General features: G+C 40.5%; 1 protein-coding gene across 1 annotated transcript; it reads left to right on the top strand.

Annotated features, from left to right (window-relative positions):
• The first annotated feature begins 1,456 nt into the window (after positions 1-1,456).
• On the top strand, positions 1,457-17,563 carry CHURC1 (churchill domain containing 1). Its single transcript, XM_034992656.1, has 4 exons — positions 1,457-1,591; positions 6,229-6,364; positions 7,816-7,886; positions 16,057-17,563. The coding sequence occupies exons 1-4, from the start codon at positions 1,472-1,474 to the stop codon at positions 16,147-16,149; spliced, it is 420 nt and encodes a 139-aa protein (XP_034848547.1). The 5' UTR covers positions 1,457-1,471; the 3' UTR covers positions 16,150-17,563.
• Positions 17,564-18,078: the final 515 nt, after the last annotated feature.

Genomic DNA, 18,078 nt, shown 5'->3' with positions numbered 1-18,078 from the left:
GTGTTAGTAAAATTAAAAGTCAGCATTAGGTTTTAAAAACAGAGGACACATTTAAAAATGGATCAAGAGAGAGAATTGTATAGACCAGCCTTGTCCAGCAGAAATACAATACAAACTACTTGAGTAATTTAAAATTTTCTAGTAGCCAGATTTTAAAAATAGATGAAATTAACTTTAATAATATATTTTTAGCCTGATTATTGTAACATGTAATCAATATAAAAATTACTGATGAAATATTTTACATTTTACAATTTTTTACATTTTTTTAATCCCGTCTTCTAAATCTAGGGTGTACTGACAATACATCTCGGTTCAAATTTGCCACATGTAAAAGTGCTTTATAGCCACATGTGGCTACTGGCTACTGTATTAATACAAGTCTTAGTCCTGGGTGACTGTTAGCAGTTTTGTTACCACAGATAAGACCTTTCACCGTTTATTTCTTGGTTTCCTCATCTGAAAAGGGGAGGCATTTTTCTTACCATTCTTCTAGGGTTGTAAAGGCGTAAAATTAGAAGCTGAAATGAGGACGCTTTGGGAGGTTGAAAATGTCATACAAGTGGAAGGCATTGTAATTATTCCAAGAATAGAATGAACTTTGAAATAGTTATTAATCTCTTCTTTAAAGAATCTGGATCCCACAGTCTCATATGCTCCCTGATTTCTTCACTGACTTGACTCCAACAGGCAGGGTTAAGGGAGGATACTGATGCTCCTATTGAATATCTCCGTTGGAGTAGCTGGGTATGATGAAGACAGGTTGTTCAGAAACACAAAGACAGATTGTGGATATTCGTATTCAGGTGAATTATATTATGGTGAAAAGTAAGTTGCTTTCAATACGGAGGAAAAGGAAGAGGCAGGGCTCCAATCAAAAGCATTTTCAGCTCCGCAGGATCGACCTGCCATTTTCTATTTGCATAGTGTGTGCATGCCCCGGAGGTGCTTCTGTGACACAGAAACACGTTTCCCACCGCTAATGGGATAAATAATGGTCATTTATTATTAACATTTTAAGTGTTCTTTTTAGGAGTTTTAGGAGATTCTCTGCAGAGCTGTAAGTGCCTCTTCCCCAACACTTCGGCTATTGCTTATTCACCTGCCGAGAGCTGATTTATCACTCTCACTGATATGGAAAAGTATATAAATTATTATAATTTCAGCTTTATGTACGGGGTAAGCTGAGGCAGCGCGAAACAATTCCCTTTCGTGTGTGTTGTGACTCGCCTGTCAGCCTAGACTCAGGAGGGCGCCTATAAGAACTCTGCTCAGTGGGAGCTCCCTTTCGCATTCCCGCCACAGGGTCCACGGTCCCGCCTTCTTCCTCCGTAGGTTTCTGATGTCCCACTCCTCGCCCTGGCGTTGTTGCCTAGGAGACCAGGCCCTGCCCTAACAACAGTGGCTAAGGGGCGGAGACTTCGCGTTGGTTCCCGAGAGCGAATACTCCAGGGTCGAGTACTTCGGGCGCATGCGGCAACCTTCCCTTTGCTATCGCGAGGTTTCGTCTTCCCGGAAGCACTGGAGGATCGTCCTCGGGAACGGCGTCGGGATGTGTGGGGGCTGTGTGGAGAAGGAGTATCCCAACCGGGTGAGCGAGTGGGCGCCGAGAACTTCTCGCCCCCTTGGCCCGGGGCCAGCCCCTGGGGCTTCTCGTAGCCCTCGGCTGGCCTTCCCTGAGAGGCCGGCCGCGGGCCGACCCAGCCGCTCTGCCCATTCCAGTGACCCCGTAGCTGTATTTAGGCACTTGACGGCGGGGGCGGCCTGTCGCCGTCCGTTCCGCCGGTCCCCACCCTGGCGGCTGACATCAGCCGTCACCCCGCTTCTCTTGAACTCCGGGGGCACAACAAAGGAAACCCCACCACCACCACCAGTCCAGTCCGACGACAAAGGGACACGCCCCGCCCCGTCTCATTCTCAAGCTTGATTTGGTGAAATTCTTACTGAATTCTAGCGCTGGAAGGGACCTCTGAGGCCATATGTTATAACCCAGTTTTGCAGATGAAACTAATGCTCAGAGAGGGGAAATCACTTGCCCAAGTTCACATTCTCTTAACAGGAGAGCCAAGGCCAGAATTCAGGTTTCCTGGCAGTTACTTTTTGAAAAATCTCGGCTCCTCTCAAGCTCGGGAGGTTGCCGAAGCTTGTTTACTCTCATTCATTCAAGGTATACTTATTGAACATTTATGTGTGTAGCTAGATTACTTTGCTAGGCCAGAAAGGGATACCAAAGAAGAGATAGGCAGCTTTCATTGCCTCCTGCGGAGTATGTGATTAACAAAAAATGAGTAGTACAGTTCATAAATTCTGTTCGAATTCTGAGAAAGGGGAGAGAAATAGCGCTGTTCTCCCAAAAGGAAGGTGAACTTCATTTGGGACTTGAAGGCTCGCTGTGACGAGGGTAGAAAAGAAGGAAAGGCGGAGCCCGAGGCTTGGGGAATAAAACAAGAACAAGAATTCTTGTAATGATTGGAAGGTAGAAAATCTATAGTTGTTTCTGTCTCTTAATATCTTGAGTAATAAGTAGTCTTTGGGGAAGGATATATAACAAGAACACTCATGGTACAACCTCCTTGGAAAAAGGATTAGCATTATCAAATGAAGATATGCATACTGAATGACCCAGCAGTTCCCATTCTAGAGAAATAAATGCATTACATATGTTCCTGGAGACTTGTATAAGAATGCTCAGAACAGCAATTTTTGTAGTTGTACACTGGAAAAGTGTGATACCGTCACAGAATGGAACACCATGAATAAATAATGAAAGTGAGTTAATTAGAGCAGTGGTTCTCAACTAGGTGAGATTTTGCCTCCCAAGGGACACTTGGCGCTATCTGTAGACATTTTTAGTTGTCACCCTGGGGGTACGACTGACATCTAGTAGGTAGAGGCATTATACTATTTATGTTTCATATACTTTATTGTGTTCTATTTCATACTTTTTTAAAAGTGTAAAAAATTTTTATGAATCCAGTAATGAACACTGCACTTTACAGAGACCACACGAGGGAGGTGTTTGTAGTGAAGAGTATTAAAGGGATTAGGTTGGATTCTTAAGAATTGAGCTAATCAAAAGACTTAAAAAGTTGTATTAAGTTTAGATTCTACACTTCAGGCATTGGGCATCCATCAAGAAAATCAAATAGGGAAATAATTCTGAAATCTGTTATTTAGGAGAATGAATCTTATGACTGTATATTTAGGTTATGGTAGGGGGGAAATGTAAAAGGGAGAGCCCTACGGTATTTGGGGAGCCATGGCAACAGTAGTGTAGGCATGAGATAATGAAGACCTCATCTCAAGGAAAGAATTACTAGAACTGAGCCAATTTAATGGAGGGAGGAGCTATAGATGACCTTAGGGTTTTCAATCTAGGCAATTGGGAAATTGGAAGTATCATTACAGAAATTGGAGGCATATGGGAGAGAGAACAAAGATTGGGGTGCACATGGTCAAATTGTTTTTATCATGTTTCATCCAAGATTGAGAATGTAACATCCAAGGAGTCAAGTGAAAATACAAGATTGCAGTTGCGGTGTGAAATTCAAACAGATGAGTTAGAAAAGGATTGAGGTGATTGGGAAACCAGAAAAGTACCTTTCATTGGCACTTCTTTCTGACTTTATTCTGTTCCAAAATAATTAAAGGGCTGTCATTCCGGAATTTCAGAAGGCAGATTTAGAAATCATTAGTGGGTGGATGTTATTGGGTTGGAGGCTTTGAATCAGAACAAAGAACTTTCTAACAGATTTTCAAAAGCAGAATGGGCAACCCTTGGAGAAATTGAACTCTCTTCCCGTTGTTCAGTAGAGACTGATCATTTGAAATCTGAAAGGTCCTTCCAACTCTGGGAGTTTTCAAAGTCGTGTGATATTTCTGAGGGCAGTAAGAACAGAAGCCACTTTGAGCTTAGCAAAGGAAAGGACAGTGAGATGATGGTAGCAGGTATAGTGTACTCATCCAAAAAATTGTCAGAAAAATAATGGATTAGCATATCAAGAAGTTCTAAGTGCGGAATGAGTAGGTAATAAATAATTACCTTTGGTTTCATAAAATTTTCTGGAGATTTGTGGTAGATATTTTTCACAGATGAGGAATACTAGTCTTAGAAGACAAACACAAATAGTGGAAGAAAAAGTTTGATGAATTGGACTTAACAAGAATCAAAACTATCTGCTCTTCAAAAGACATTATTTAAAAAATGGCACACCAATAATAGGGAGAAGATATTTGTAATACAAATCTGACAGAGGATTTGTATCTAAGATACATAAAGAACTCTTCCAACTCAATGACTCTTACAACTAGATAAGATAAACAACCTAAGTTTCAAAAAATGGGCAAAAGACTTGACTAGACACTCCACAAAAGAAGGTACACGTGTAGGCACCATGAAAAGATGCTTAACGTTATTAGTCATGAGGGAAATACAAATTAAAAACTACTGTGAGATACCACGTGATTAAGATAGCTAAAATAAGAAAAGACATGGTACCTCAGGTGGGTGAGGATGTGGAGCAACTGGAACTCACACAGTGCTGGTGGACTAGAAAATGGAAAACTAAGCAGTTACAAAGTTTGTATGTACCATATTTTTACCATCTGATTCAGCAGTTCCACTTCTAGGTGTTTACTGAAGAGAAAGGTATATGTTTACACTGAATCTTCGTAGCTGCTTTATTCATAATAGCCCCAAGCTGAAAACGACCCAAAAGTCTATCAACCTGAATTCATGCTGTTCGGCAATGAAAAGCAATGAGCTACCAGTACAACAACATAGATGATTAATATGGACAGAACAAAAGAAACTGGTTGCAGAAGAGTATACTGCATGGTTCTATTTATATAAAATTTTATAGGAATCGGATCAAGGGGTGCCTAAGGTGAGATAGGGGTTGGGTTCAGACTGCAAAGTCTGAAGGATCTCCTAGGAAGACAAATTTTTATATCTAGGTTGGGATAGTGGTTACACTGATACATATATACCTAAAAAAAGTCATTCACCTATACCCTTACAGTGTGTGGATTTTATTATATAGGAGCTACATTTCCGTGATGTTTATTTTTAAGAAAATCAAAGAAAAGCACCTGTTCTTAGTAGCTGGAAATTTATACTTTAACCTTAAGGCCTTTTTTCCCCTTCAGTAGTTAAGTTGATGTGCTTGTGATTTAGTATCTCCCAACTATATAGTTAGATTGATTTCTTCGCTTCTACCCACCCCCGCCCCTACAGAGTTAATCTCTTCCTTCATATATAGCATCAAGGAGCCACTCAAAAGGGAGAGGTTAACTGTGGCGCTGGGAATCCAGGAAGACTTCACTGTGGCATCACTTAAAGCTGGTCTTCCTGATAGTTCATAAGCTCCTCGGAGGAGGAAAGAGGTGACTCATCCTCTAATCCTTCACAGTGCTTTTGCACAGTATCAGGCACATAGCTGCATTGGAGAAATGTTGATTGATTTTTAGTCACATCAACTGTTAAAAATACTCTATGTATTGGTCAGAAATGAGGTTGAATTAGATTATTTATAAAATGGTTTTCTGAACAATTATTAGTAAGCCTTTGCAAAGACCTCCCTTGAGCTAGGAGCATAAGTTGTTTACAGTTTCTTAGTGATGAAGCAAATGCCTTTCTCTTTTGAATGCCATGGTGTCAGTCTGATGAATTGCAGAGCTTATCTTCTTTGCCTGAATCACACATACCCTTGAGGACTGGCATCTGTAGAGATGAGAGTTTATTCTTGTTTGCTTATTTTGTGTTATTTTTTAAGGCATCAGAAAATGCTATTTCAACAATCAACTGAGCATCACATTGTAAAAGATCATTTTTATCATTAGTTCAGTATTTCCATTTTGATTGAATTTTTATTCTAGTTTTGTGCTGTGCCTCATTTAATATTGTTGGCTATTAGATTTTTCTAATTTTTCCTTTTCACATTTTGTATTATTAAAGCTTCATTAGGTTTCTAAATATCCACTTGCATTTAGTCCTTTCAAACACAGTTGCAGTCCTCAGAGACTTACAGCTTAACACTGCTTCAGTTTTGTTTGCCATAAATAGCCTTCTAGAGGAAAGCTAGTAATTTCAAAAATTACTTGGTACAGACTTCAAGCAAGTAAATTCTGGCCATGTTTTTTTGCCTTTAGAAAATTTTAGTCTATTAATTATTTTCACTAAGGGTTTTGAAATAGAAGAAAATTAAATTCCTATTTTTAATATTTTAGGGTAACATCTGCCTGGAGAATGGATCTTTCTTGCTGAACTTTACAGGCTGTGCAGTGTGCAGTAAGCGGGATTTTATGCTGATCACAAATAAATCTTTGAAAGAGGAAGATGGAGAAGAAATAGTTACCTACGATCGTAAGTAGACTTTATTTTCGTGCAAGTCTGGGAGCAGATACCAGCTTTTGAAAGCTAGTAGTTTGTACCTCCTGATATGTTGTGTTTTATAAGGCCTGTTTCAATATTGTATTGCAACAGAGTTGCTAGTTTGGTTTTTAAGAGGAAAATAAAGATGATGCTAGCGTCATCAGACTGCATAAGTGACTTTTGTAGATAACTGAAGCTAATGATTCAGGTAGCATTTTTTGTTTGTTTATTTTAAAAGTCTTTATGCCTTCTGAAACAAGAGAGACTTTTTTTTTTAACCTTTTAGGATCGTTCGTGTTAGTTTTCTTTTTTTACTATAGTCTAATACAGTGATGTTCTCCAACAGCTCCTGAAGTGTTTAGGGCTGTTTGCTGCCATACTAAATGACCCTGGGATGTTATGGTTTTTTTAATCTTGTTTCTGCTCTCATGACCTTTTTTGTCTCCTATCTCATCATCCGTCTGTTGTTTCTTTTGCTGTGCTACCTTCATTTGCTGCTCCTCATCCTCAATACTGGGGAACCAAATAAACTATGTATAATAAAAATGAATCAGCTCTGAGGTTGGCACTCTAAGAATTTCTGTGAGTAAATTAAGTATATGTACATTTTAGTCCCCAGGTGTGACAAGAAATTAAACTGTTCACATCCCCTTTTTGCCTGTCTCCTGGTTTGAGTATGTTGGTATGTTCTGAAATATGAGGAATAAATGTGCAAATAATGATATTTTTTAAAAGGAATATGAAAGATACTAAGCCTTTAGAATTGAGTCAGACTATTGAAAATGTTCTAACGTAGAATAATCCTTTTTCTTTATTTTAGGCATAACCCTTTAAACTCTATTTTAAAGAGGTAGTAGGACATAGCGGTTAAGAGCAAGAGCTCTGGAGCCAGAATGCATGGGTTTGAATTCTGTTTCCAACACTTCCTACCTCAGTAGTCTTGCTAATTACTTAAAGGTGTGTGGCTTTGTTTCTTCACCTTAAAAAGGTGGTAACAATAGTATCTACCTCTTTGGGTTTTGAGAATAAGTAAACAGACAAAAAGTATTTAAAAGCGTATCTGGCACACAGTAAGCACTCAATAAATCATAGTTATTATATGTTTTTACTATAGTCTTTTGTTACTATTAAATTCACTTTAATGTTTAGCATTGGCTTTTTATTTATAATTGTTTTTAGTAGCACAGTTTCTATAAGTCCTGAGAATGAGAATTAATATATGCCTGTTAAATCTCTGAGTTGAGGCCCTTCATTATGTAGCGTTGCTATGTGATAGATTTTGGATTTCTTATCAAGGTAGATATTATAATGGGTTTCCCGCTGCTGTGTTAAATATATCAGTTAAGATTCTTTTAAAGCAATACCATGCTGAAAATAGAAATTTTACTGTCTTAAGACACCTTCCAAGACTTAATAATTTAAGTCTCTCTGTGTTTCGGCAGATCTGTGTAAGAATTGTCATCACGTAATAGCCAGGCATGAGTACACATTCAGTATCATGGATGAATTTCAGGTAAATGTATAAATGTGGTATGTTATTGTGGGGGAGGGGGAATAATAAAAATACTTTCTCAAATCTTATTTAATTATTATTAAAATCTTAATTATTATTAAAACATATAGTTTTAATAAATGAAGTACTAGTAAATAATAAAGGAGACCATCCTTCTCTTCTACTTGTGTACGTTAAGAGAGACATTTTAGACGTGAGTATATCTGTTCAAACCTGTCTCCATAAGAGTCACAAGTCAAGATGCATACCTTACAAATGATATCTTAGGCCTGTCCTGTTTGTTTATGAAGAACAGCACATTGTGGGTTCTTATGAGGTTACAGTTGTGCCTGTTTTTTCCCTGTCCAGTTATGTAATTGCACAGTTGTTGGTTTTATAAGTGTTGACCTGCCCACTGCCCCCATACTTGCTGAGCATGGAAATTCTGATTAAGGAGGTTATCTTTGTCTTCCCCTGTAGACATGTAGACTCGAGCTACTCTGTAGTCTCAGTTGTGGTAAGACATTTTAATATAATTCATTAAGTAAAATGACAGGTTGGATGTATCAAGGTTGGAGGAAAGAAGCTGGACCACCATAAGGGTAGAGAGTAAGTATTATAAGGATGAGGCCTTGTACAATCGTGAGAGCACATGAAGAATTGTACAGAAGGCTACTGTATGCCTCAGTTGTTGAAGATTCACAGATCTGATGGTCGGGAAGAAAAGCTGGACAGTGGGGCAGAGCCAAGGGTAAACTGGAAACCATAAGGACACACTGGAACCTGTGTCTGTCCCTTACTGCCTCCATTTTCAAGCTTTCAGATTGAGTTACTTACTTAGAGTGAACTGTGTATTCATCTATAGGATATAAATATCATGTTAGAGCTTTTAACAGACAGGGGAATTTTTTTAAGTCCTTCAAATTTGGGTAGGATTTTAATGAGAAAAAAATAATAATCTTCCATAACAGGATCTTACAGTGTAACCACTCTCATTCATTCATATTTTAGTGTAGAAGAAAGCACTTATTCACCTGTCAGAATCTGGTCTGATATGTTGTGGTTAATCTGTACAACATACAAAATTATGCCTCGAAAAATGTTTATATGTTATGTGTAACTTAGGGCAAAAATCAAGATCTCAGTGAATGAGTAGTGGCCAAATAGGGGAAGGAGCATATCATGGACTTAAAGGAGCAGCTCTGTCCTTCCATGAGAGGAAAGGGAGGCTTAGAGCCATTTTGCAGAAGCTCCTGAAGCCGCCATGAGTTTTTCAGAGCCCTAAATGGGTACTAAGGTTGCTGTAATGAAGCCATTGTCTCTTACTGCTGGGTGAGCCAAGTCTAGCTGGTTTTCCTTTATGACTGAACACAGCCATTTTCACAGCTGCCCCAGAAATGACTCTGGGGTAGGAAGAAGATGATAAAGGAAGATGGCTTGTATTCACGATGCCTAGTCAGTGAAATTCTCTTGGGAAAAAACCCAACTCTTAAACCGGGCTCTACACTTCATCTTCTCTCTCAACATCTGCTTCCCTCCACCTGTATTCTATATCCCTCCATCAGATTCATTTCCTGAAAGCGATGCTTTAGACCACTGCTTTGGCCTTTCCATAGCTCATTTTAGCTACAGTGTAATATCTGACCTGCTCATTGCGGGGTTATCATGGGGCTGGCCACCTTCCCTTTCTCTTCTTTCCCACTAGTCTCTTTGGCTCACCACACATAGCATTGTCCAACCTCAGACTCTTCTCTCCATCCCGGTAGAGAGGAAGATTTTTGTTCCTTCCTCTCTAAGGCTACCCTTTCTGTATTTCCTCACCAATCTCCTCTCTACCCAGCATCTTCTTTGTCTCCCTGGGATTTAAAATATTTCTTACAGTAAATATACTCGAGTCTTCTTTTGTTAAAAAATAAGTTAAAAATCCTTTCATTTCACTCAGTTACCTCTGTGATTCATCTTCTAATCATCTCTGTCCTTCTTTTGCTTCTTTACTTGAATAGGTCTTTACCCTGTTCTCCTCATTTCCCTGTGCTGCTCTTAACCACCTGCAAACTGCTTTTCATTTTCACTTTACTAAAACTATTCTCTCAGAGGTCTCCTATAATGTAACTGAATGCTATGACCTTGCCTCAGTTCTTAGCTCTTTTAACATCTCTCCTGGGTCTGGTTGTGTCAACCATTGTGGTTTTTGAAGGATTTCTTCCCTTGAGGTCCATAGTGCCAGCCTTTTTTCTTTCTTTTTAAGTCATTTTGAGTCCTCTTTTGCCTTCTCCCTGGTTTCCTTTACTATTGTTCCCTAACTGATTTTCCCCTGAGCTTTGGTCTCTGGTCTGGAGCCTTCTCTTTACTTTCTCAAATAGTGAGCACACACACACTCAGGCTCACTTGAAACCTATCAGCTGTCTCCCAGGTGTATTTCTTTAACACTAACAGTCTGCCTGCCCTCCTTTCTTCCTTTGTTTCTCTTGCCTTTTTTGGCCTTGCTGCCACACCTCATGGCAAGGACCATACCCACTCAAACCTGAATTACTGCAGCAGCCCCCAAACTCTAGTTCTACTCACTGCTGTCAAATTAATCTTGCTCAAATATATCATACTGCACTCTCGCTACTCCCTATAGGATATGCTTGCTCTTTCCCTATCCCTGTCCTTATTCGTGCTTTTTCCCTGACTTGACTAGTTCCTTTCTCTACCTTCAAGTCAACTAAATCTTACCTCTTTGAAGCAGAACTTAAATTCTATCTCCTCCTTGCCCCCCCCCTTTTTTAAGATTTTATTTATTTGACAAAGAGACAGCTAGAGAGGGAACACAAGCAGGGGGCGTGGGAGAGGGAGAAGCAGGCTTCCTGCGGAGCAGGGAGCCCGATGTGGGGCTTGATCCCAGGACCCTGGGATCATGACCTGAGCCGAAGGCAGATGCTTAACGACTGAGCCACCCAGGCACCCCTCCTCCTTGCTCTTGATAGTCCAGCCCATTCTTGTACCTACAGTGGCCTCTGACTCATGTGAATAGCCGCTTGGGAACTTCCTTCTCAACTTGAGGGACACAAGAACTCTTTGTTCTCAGCTTGGACAGCCTACTTCCTCGTCCCCACCCTACCCCAGCACCTTTTTCACTTTAGCAGTAGTTCAGGTTCAAGGTGGGATTCCCCACATTGCTAATGTTTTGTTTTAAATGTCTTATGGGCAAAAGTAGGCAGAACAGTGTTTTAACCTCCACCACCCAGCTTCAGTTTGCTTTATTTTGTATCTCACTATTCCCACATCTCCCTACAGGATTGTTTTGAGTCAAATCCCAAATATATCACTCACTACTTCTGTAAATATTTCAGTACACATCTCTAAAAGATAAGAATTCTGTTTTAAAAATAACCACAATATCGGGGCACCTGGGTGGCTCAGTCGTTAAGCGTCTGCCTTCGGCTCAGGTCATGATCCCAGGGTCCTGGGATCGAGCCTCGCATCGGGCTCCCTGCTCCGCGGGAAGCCTGCTTCTCCCTCTCCCGCTCCCCCTGCTTGTGTTCCCTCTCTCGCTGTGTCTCTCTCTGTCAAATAAATAAAATCTTTAAAAAAATAAAAAAAAATAACCACAATATCATTGTTAAAGTGAGATTTTCTGATGGCACAAGTGGGGGGGGGGGAGATAGAAGTACAGAGTTTAAACAGAAAATACATTATAAATGATTATAGATATCCTTTATTTTTTATATCACCCCAAAAGCCACTGAAAGGACTATGTGTTTGCCTCAGGAAACCAAAGGGGAACTGTGAGACTGCCTTCTGTTCCTCTGTGGACTAGGGAAGGAGAGGACTTGGGGTCAGAATTAATAGGTAGTAATAGAAGAAAAGGGCCGTGGGCCCCTCAGAATAAAGCAGAGGATCTGGTCTTCCCAAAGGTGATCCCACACACTCCACCTTTCCTTCCAAATCTCTATCCCTGTGCTTTGCCCAGGTGGAGCCTTTGAGGTTTTCCATGAATGATGGCGGGGGGGAGGGGAATTCTTTTTTTTTAATTTATTTTATTTATTTATTTATTTGACAGAGAGAGACACAGTGAGAGAGGGAACACAAGCAGGGGGAGTGGGAGAGGGAGAAGCAGGCTTCCCGCGGAGCAGGGAGCCCGATGCGGGGCTTGATCCCAGGACCCTGGGATCATGACCTGAGCCGAAGGCAGACACTTAATGACTGAGCTACCCAGGCGCCCTGGGGGGGAATTCTTACTGTCCCAACTTGGCCAGTTTTGATAAAAGGTGTCCTGATCCTGGCAGCACAGGGGGATGTGTTCCTGACCTTCCAAGTTAGAATTCTAGACTTGTTTTCCCACAGAAACACTATGATTTATGGTTAGATTCTATAGTACTTATACAGTATGAGTTTAAAAGACTCCCTGGAATTTCCTGGGGAAAGCCTAACTGCTGTGTACAGCATTGTTTCTATGGGAGACTGCTTTTGAATTACAAATAATTGACCTACAGTGAAGTTTGGATTCCAGACCAACTATAAATTAAAGATTTCAAGTGTAATCAGTCTTACTTATTTAAAAACCTTTCCAGATTATACCACGTGTTAGGTTTTTTCTTACTCTCAAGTTAGACTGTAAATTTTGCAAGGTCAGAACTTGTCCTTGCCTTCTCTCATGTCTGCCAGTGCCCCTGGCACATTGCAGAGCATTTAGGCACTTAATAAAAACTTGTCGATGGATAGATTGGGTGAAAACTCAGAAGTTTGTCTAGCTTCACACATTTTCCTGTTTTGACTTTATTATTGTTCTTCATTTCCAGTGAGAGGTTCACATCCTACTAGTAATGTCTGGCAGGTGAAAGCAGAAGTATTTGAGAGCAGTAAAAGACCTTGTACAGGTCTTTTAGAGGGTGGATTTTTATTTCATTGTTTTAGAAAGATTTCTTTATTTTGGGGGGGTGGGGCAGAGGGAGAGAATCTTCAAGCAGATTCCCTGCTGAGTGCAGACCCTGTCATGGGGCTCGATCTCATGACCCTGAGACCATGACCTGAGCCGAAACCACGAGTTGGACACTCAACTGATTGAGTCACCCAGGCGCCCCTATTTCATTTTTTAATTTATGAGACCTGTGTTTGTCCTCTGAGCTTTAGCCCCTATTTATCTCTATTGTGTGTGTGGAGTAGACCTTGAAATTAAGTGTGGTCTTTAAGAAACAATCTTTCTCTTGCCACAACTAAGCTCCCCTGCTGAACTCACTCTAGGAAACAGAAGTGCACTTGTCTGGGTTCTGAGTCTCTGAACCGTAGTCATTGTTTATCTCTGTGACCATTTGTCTAGTGACTATCCAGACTCATGAAACACAAACTGCCTTGACTGACCAATTCCCAGACAGCTAACAATCTCAGTTTAAAGTGTGGAAGTACTAACAGATTTAGCATTAAGTTTGTTTTCTTAAAGAAGATAAAGTTTTTAAGCAAAAGCTTGAAAGGAAATATGTGTGTATAGTTTATGACCCATATTAAATATTCTAGAAGGGGATAACTGTAAAAACAGGACTTTGCCATAGGAGTTTTCCCTAAAACAAAATCTCTTCCATCACCAGCCTGGACATTTTTAAAAATTTTAATTCCAGTATCATTAACATGCAGTGTTATAGTAGTTTCAGGTGTACAAGATAGTGACTCAACCCTTCCATACAACACCCGGTGCTCATCAGAACAAGTGCACTCATTAATCCCCTATCCCTATTTTCCCCATCCCCCTTTCCCCCACCCACCTCCCCTCTGGTAGCCATCAGTTTCTTCTCTGTAGTTAAGAGTCTGTTTCTTGGTTTGTGTCTCTCTTTTCCTTTGCTCATTTGTTTTGTTTCTTAAATTCCACATATGAGTGAAATCGTATGGTATTTGTCTTTCTTTGACTGACTTCACTTAGCATGATATTCTCTAGGTCCATCCATGTCATTGCAGATGACAAGATTTCTTTCTTTTTTTTTTTTTTTTTATCAGCCTGGACATTTGTTAAGCCCAAGAAGCATAAACTCCTGAAATAGATCAAATCCAGACAGCTAGCTATCTAAATATGAGGCATGACATACAAGTAGATTTAACTTAATTGTTTATTTTCCTGGAGTAGATAAAAATAGTTGTTTTAGTTTGGGATCTTTCTTTCATTTTAAAAAATCATTTCTGTTGCTTAGTAGTCTTAAATAATCTAGAAAGGAGCAACTCTAGAATAGGAATTTGTCCTTAGGGACCCACACTCAAATTGCTTCACTACTTTATTTTATTTTTTTAAAAAAACTATTTATTTGACAGAGAGAGTGCATAAGCAGGGAGAGAGGCAGAGGGAGAGGGAGAAGCAGACTCCCCACTGACCAAGAAGCCCGACACGGGGCTCAACCCCAGGACCCTGGGATCATGACCTGAGCCGAAAGCAGACACTTAACCAACTGAGCCACCCAGGTGCCCCATATTTTATTAAGATTTTATTTATTTGTGTGAGACAGAGAGCTAGCACAAGCAGGGGGAGTGGGAGAGGGAGAAGCAGGCTCCCTATTGAGCAGGGAGCCCGGTGCGGGGCTCGATCCCAGGACCCTGGGATCATGACCTGAGCCAAAGGCAGATGCTTAATTGACTGAGCCACCCAGGTGCCCCACTTCACTACTTTAAATAGCAGCACTAGGGGCACCTGGGCGGCTGTCAGTTGAGCATCTGGCTCTTGGTTTTGGCTCAGATCATGATCTCAGGGTGGTGAGATCGAGCACACCCCACCCCACCCCAACCCATGGGGCTCCATGCTGAGTGTGGAGCCTGCTTAAGATTTTCCCTCTCTCTATATATAATGGACTATTATGCAGCCATCAAAAGGAATGAGAGAGATCTTGCCATTTGCAATGACGTGGATGGAACTGGAGGGTGTTATGCTGAGCGAAATAAGTCAATCAGAGAAAGAGATGTATCATATGACCTCACTGATATGAGGAATTCTTAATCTCAGGAAACAAACAGGGTTGCTGGAGTGGTGGGGGATGGGAGGGATGGGATGGCTGGGTGATAGACATAGGGGAAGGTATATGCTATGGTGAGCACTGTGAATTGTGCAAGACTGTTGAATCACAGATCTATACCTCTGAAACAAATAATACAATATATGTTAAAAAAAAAGAAGAAGAAGAAGATAGCAGGAGGGGAAGAATGAAGGGGGGACTAATCGGAGGGGGAGATGAACCATGAGAGACGATGGACTCTGAAAAATAAACTGAGGGTTCTAGAGGGGAGGGGGGTGGGAGGATGGGTTAGCCTGGTGGTGGGTATTAAAGAGGGCACGTTCTGCATGGAGCACTGGGTGTTATACACAAACAATGAATCATGGACTACTACATCAAAAACTAATGATGTAATGTATGGTGATTAACATAACAATAAAAAAATTTTCCTCTCCCAGCGCGCCTGGGTGGCTCAGTTGGTTAAGCAACTGCCTTTGGCTCAGATCATGATCCCGGAGTCCCAGGTGGAGTCCTGCATTGGGCTTCCTGCTCAGCAGGGAGTCTGCTTTTCCCTCTAACCCTACCCCCTCTTGTGCTCTCGCTCTCTCAAATAAATAAAATAGAATCTTAAAAAAAAAAAAGATTTTTCCTCTCCCTCTGCCCCCCCACCCCCCCATTAATGTGCACATGCACACCCTCTCTCAAATAATTAATAGCAGCACTAATCAAGCCCAGTATGTGTTTGGATTTTTTTTTTTTTTTTAAGAGAAGGAAGGTGGGAAGGGGCAGAGGGAGAGAGAGAATCCTAAGCAGGCTCCACGCCAAGCATTGTACCTGATGTGGGGCTCCATCTCACGACCCCAAGGTCATGACCTGAGCCGAAATCAAGAGTTGGACCCTTAACTGACCGAGCCACCCAGGTTCCCCTAGCCCAATATGTGTTTTAAGTCCATGTTATAACATTTATATGTATATAACATTTAAGTCCAACATGCATTTCCAAGATGACATTCTTGTGTACATAGTAAATAGAACATCAGCATGTATTCAGTTTACATGAACAAAAGACTCCAGGATACACAGAATAAACCTAAGACATCCCTGATAGGTGTTGAAGAAATGGATCTAATGTGCAGAAGGAATGTCCGTTCCAATTTGTAGAGAATAGCTTTACCAGAGTAAGTTATGAAGTGTCTTTCTCCCTATTCCTCAATGTAATTATTCACTTTATCTTATTCTAGGAGTACACCATGCTGTGTCTGTTATGTGGCAAAGCTGAAGACTCTATCAGTATTCTCCCTGATGACCCTCGACAAATGACTCTGTTGTTCTAGGATCCTTCTGCAGTTCTGTAGTAACTATGTTGTATTGGTTCACAATACAGCATGCCTCATGGCTTGTCTTACTTTGTTTATAATGGAAATTATTTTGCGTATTTTTTTCTGCTTAGACTTAACTATCCTTTGAAAGAAAACGTAATTAGGGGATTGTATTCTTCTGCTGAGCTCTTCTGCTAAAGTTCCCAGTTCACATCAGAATGAAGAATCTCTATTAGAAGTTACGTGGCTAGAAAATAAAACTAGAATGGGAGCATACCTAATGCCCAGGTCTTAGTTCCAATAAAAGGAACCAGGGCTCCTTGGAGAAATGATTGATTCTAGGACTGGGGCAGTAAATACACAAGATGAGCTTGGAGCATTTTGTGCCACAAGGAAAGTGCCAAAAAAAAAAAAAAACCCCCAAAAACCAAACCAAACCAAAACAAAAAACAAACCCATAAAACACAATGATTGGGAGTATGTCAAAGGGACAAAAGAGCCGACTGAAGGAGCTCCCAGTGACTGAAGCTGGAATGGTTTCAGCAACAAAATAAAGTAGTATTGAATTATAACCCAAACAGTAAATATTCATGCGTCATTACTGATATAAATAAATGATTGAAAAAATAAATACAAAGATTGGAAGAATAGACATGCTGAAGAATTTCAAATAATATATGTAGATACTTCCCACTCCTTAAGGGTGGTTTATGCATAGCAGCTTCCTTCCAAAGAGTAGAGTGTGCCAAGGGAGAAAAGGGCCTTTACAGTGGAAAAACCTGACAAACACTAGCTCAACCAGATGACCAAGATTAACATCCTCAATGATAACCCTATCGATAATAGCATGTACCCTTGATATGATGTGATGAAAGGGTACTTTACCTTTGTGGTCTTCCTCCCCCAAACCCATAACCCCAGTCTAATCATGAGAAAAACATCAGAGAAATCCCATTTGAGGTCCAGCTTACAAAATAACTGACAAGTACTCCTCAAAATTGTCAAGGCCATAAATACAAGTCTGGGACACTCACACAGCCAAAAAGAGTGTAAAGAGACGTGACAACTAAATGTAACGAAGTGTCCTAGGACAGAAAAAGGACATTGGGTTAAAACTAGCAAAATCTGAGTAAAGTGTGGGCTTTAATCAATATATGTAAATAGGATGATTTCAACTGCTCCAAAGAAATCTTAGACTATCTCACCTTGTATAGTTGAAAGAACACTGGCTTGGGTATCGGAAACCCTGGCATTTAGTTCTCTCTGCCACTTGGTAGCAGTATAACCATCAAGCAAAGCATAACTCTCGTCTTTATTGTCCCATTTCTTTTAGATTGGGCTAATAAAAATTTACTGTATTGTTAGAAGATCCAAATGAATAATGAATGTAAAATGCTTTAGAAAGCATATAAAGTACTGTATGCAATGAGATGGCTTTGGTTAGTTCTTCTAAGACCAAAACTTAAAGGGTCAGACATTAGATACAAAATTGTTTCCTCTTCATATCTAAGAAATTTGGAAATTCTAAACTAAAGCTTTGCTTGTAAGGGAAAAAAGTGAGTAAAATGTCCATCGTTGATACAGGGAAATTTTGTTATATAACAGGAATAATAATAATGCTGAGGTTTGGGGCGCCTGGGTGGCTCAGTCGTTAAGCGTCTGCCTTCCACACGGGTCATGATCCCAGGGTCCTGGGATCGAGCCCCGCATCGGGCTCCCTGCTCAGCGGGAAGCCTGCTTCTCCCTCTCCCTCTCCCCCTGCTTGTGTTCCCTCTTTGCTGTCTCTCTCTCTGTCAAATAAATAAATTAAAAAAAAAATAATGCTGAGGTTTATTGAGTACTTACTATGTGCCCAGGCCTTTTTAAACGCTTACTTTATCCTCATTAACAACTCCAGGAAGTAGGTACTATTGTTATCCCAATTTTGGAGCCAAAGAAACTAAA

This window comes from Mirounga leonina, unplaced genomic scaffold (genome assembly GCF_011800145.1).
Source record: "Mirounga leonina isolate KUSES-001 unplaced genomic scaffold, KU_Mleo_1.0 Mir_82, whole genome shotgun sequence".
Lineage (NCBI taxonomy): Eukaryota > Metazoa > Chordata > Mammalia > Carnivora > Phocidae > Mirounga > Mirounga leonina.
The sequence above is the reverse complement of the archived record's forward strand: the minus strand, read 5'-3'. Positions and strand labels throughout refer to the sequence as shown.

Coding starts and splice junctions, on each gene's coding strand:
- CHURC1 (XM_034992656.1), top strand. CDS start 1,472: ATGCGGCAACCTTCCCTTTGCTATCGCGAGGTTTCGTCTTCCCGGAAG. Junction 6,365..7,815: donor AGAAATAGTTACCTACGATC/GTAAGTAGACTT, acceptor GTGTTTCGGCAG/ATCTGTGTAAGAATTGTCAT. Junction 7,887..16,056: donor GTATCATGGATGAATTTCAG/GTAAATGTATAA, acceptor ATCTTATTCTAG/GAGTACACCATGCTGTGTCT.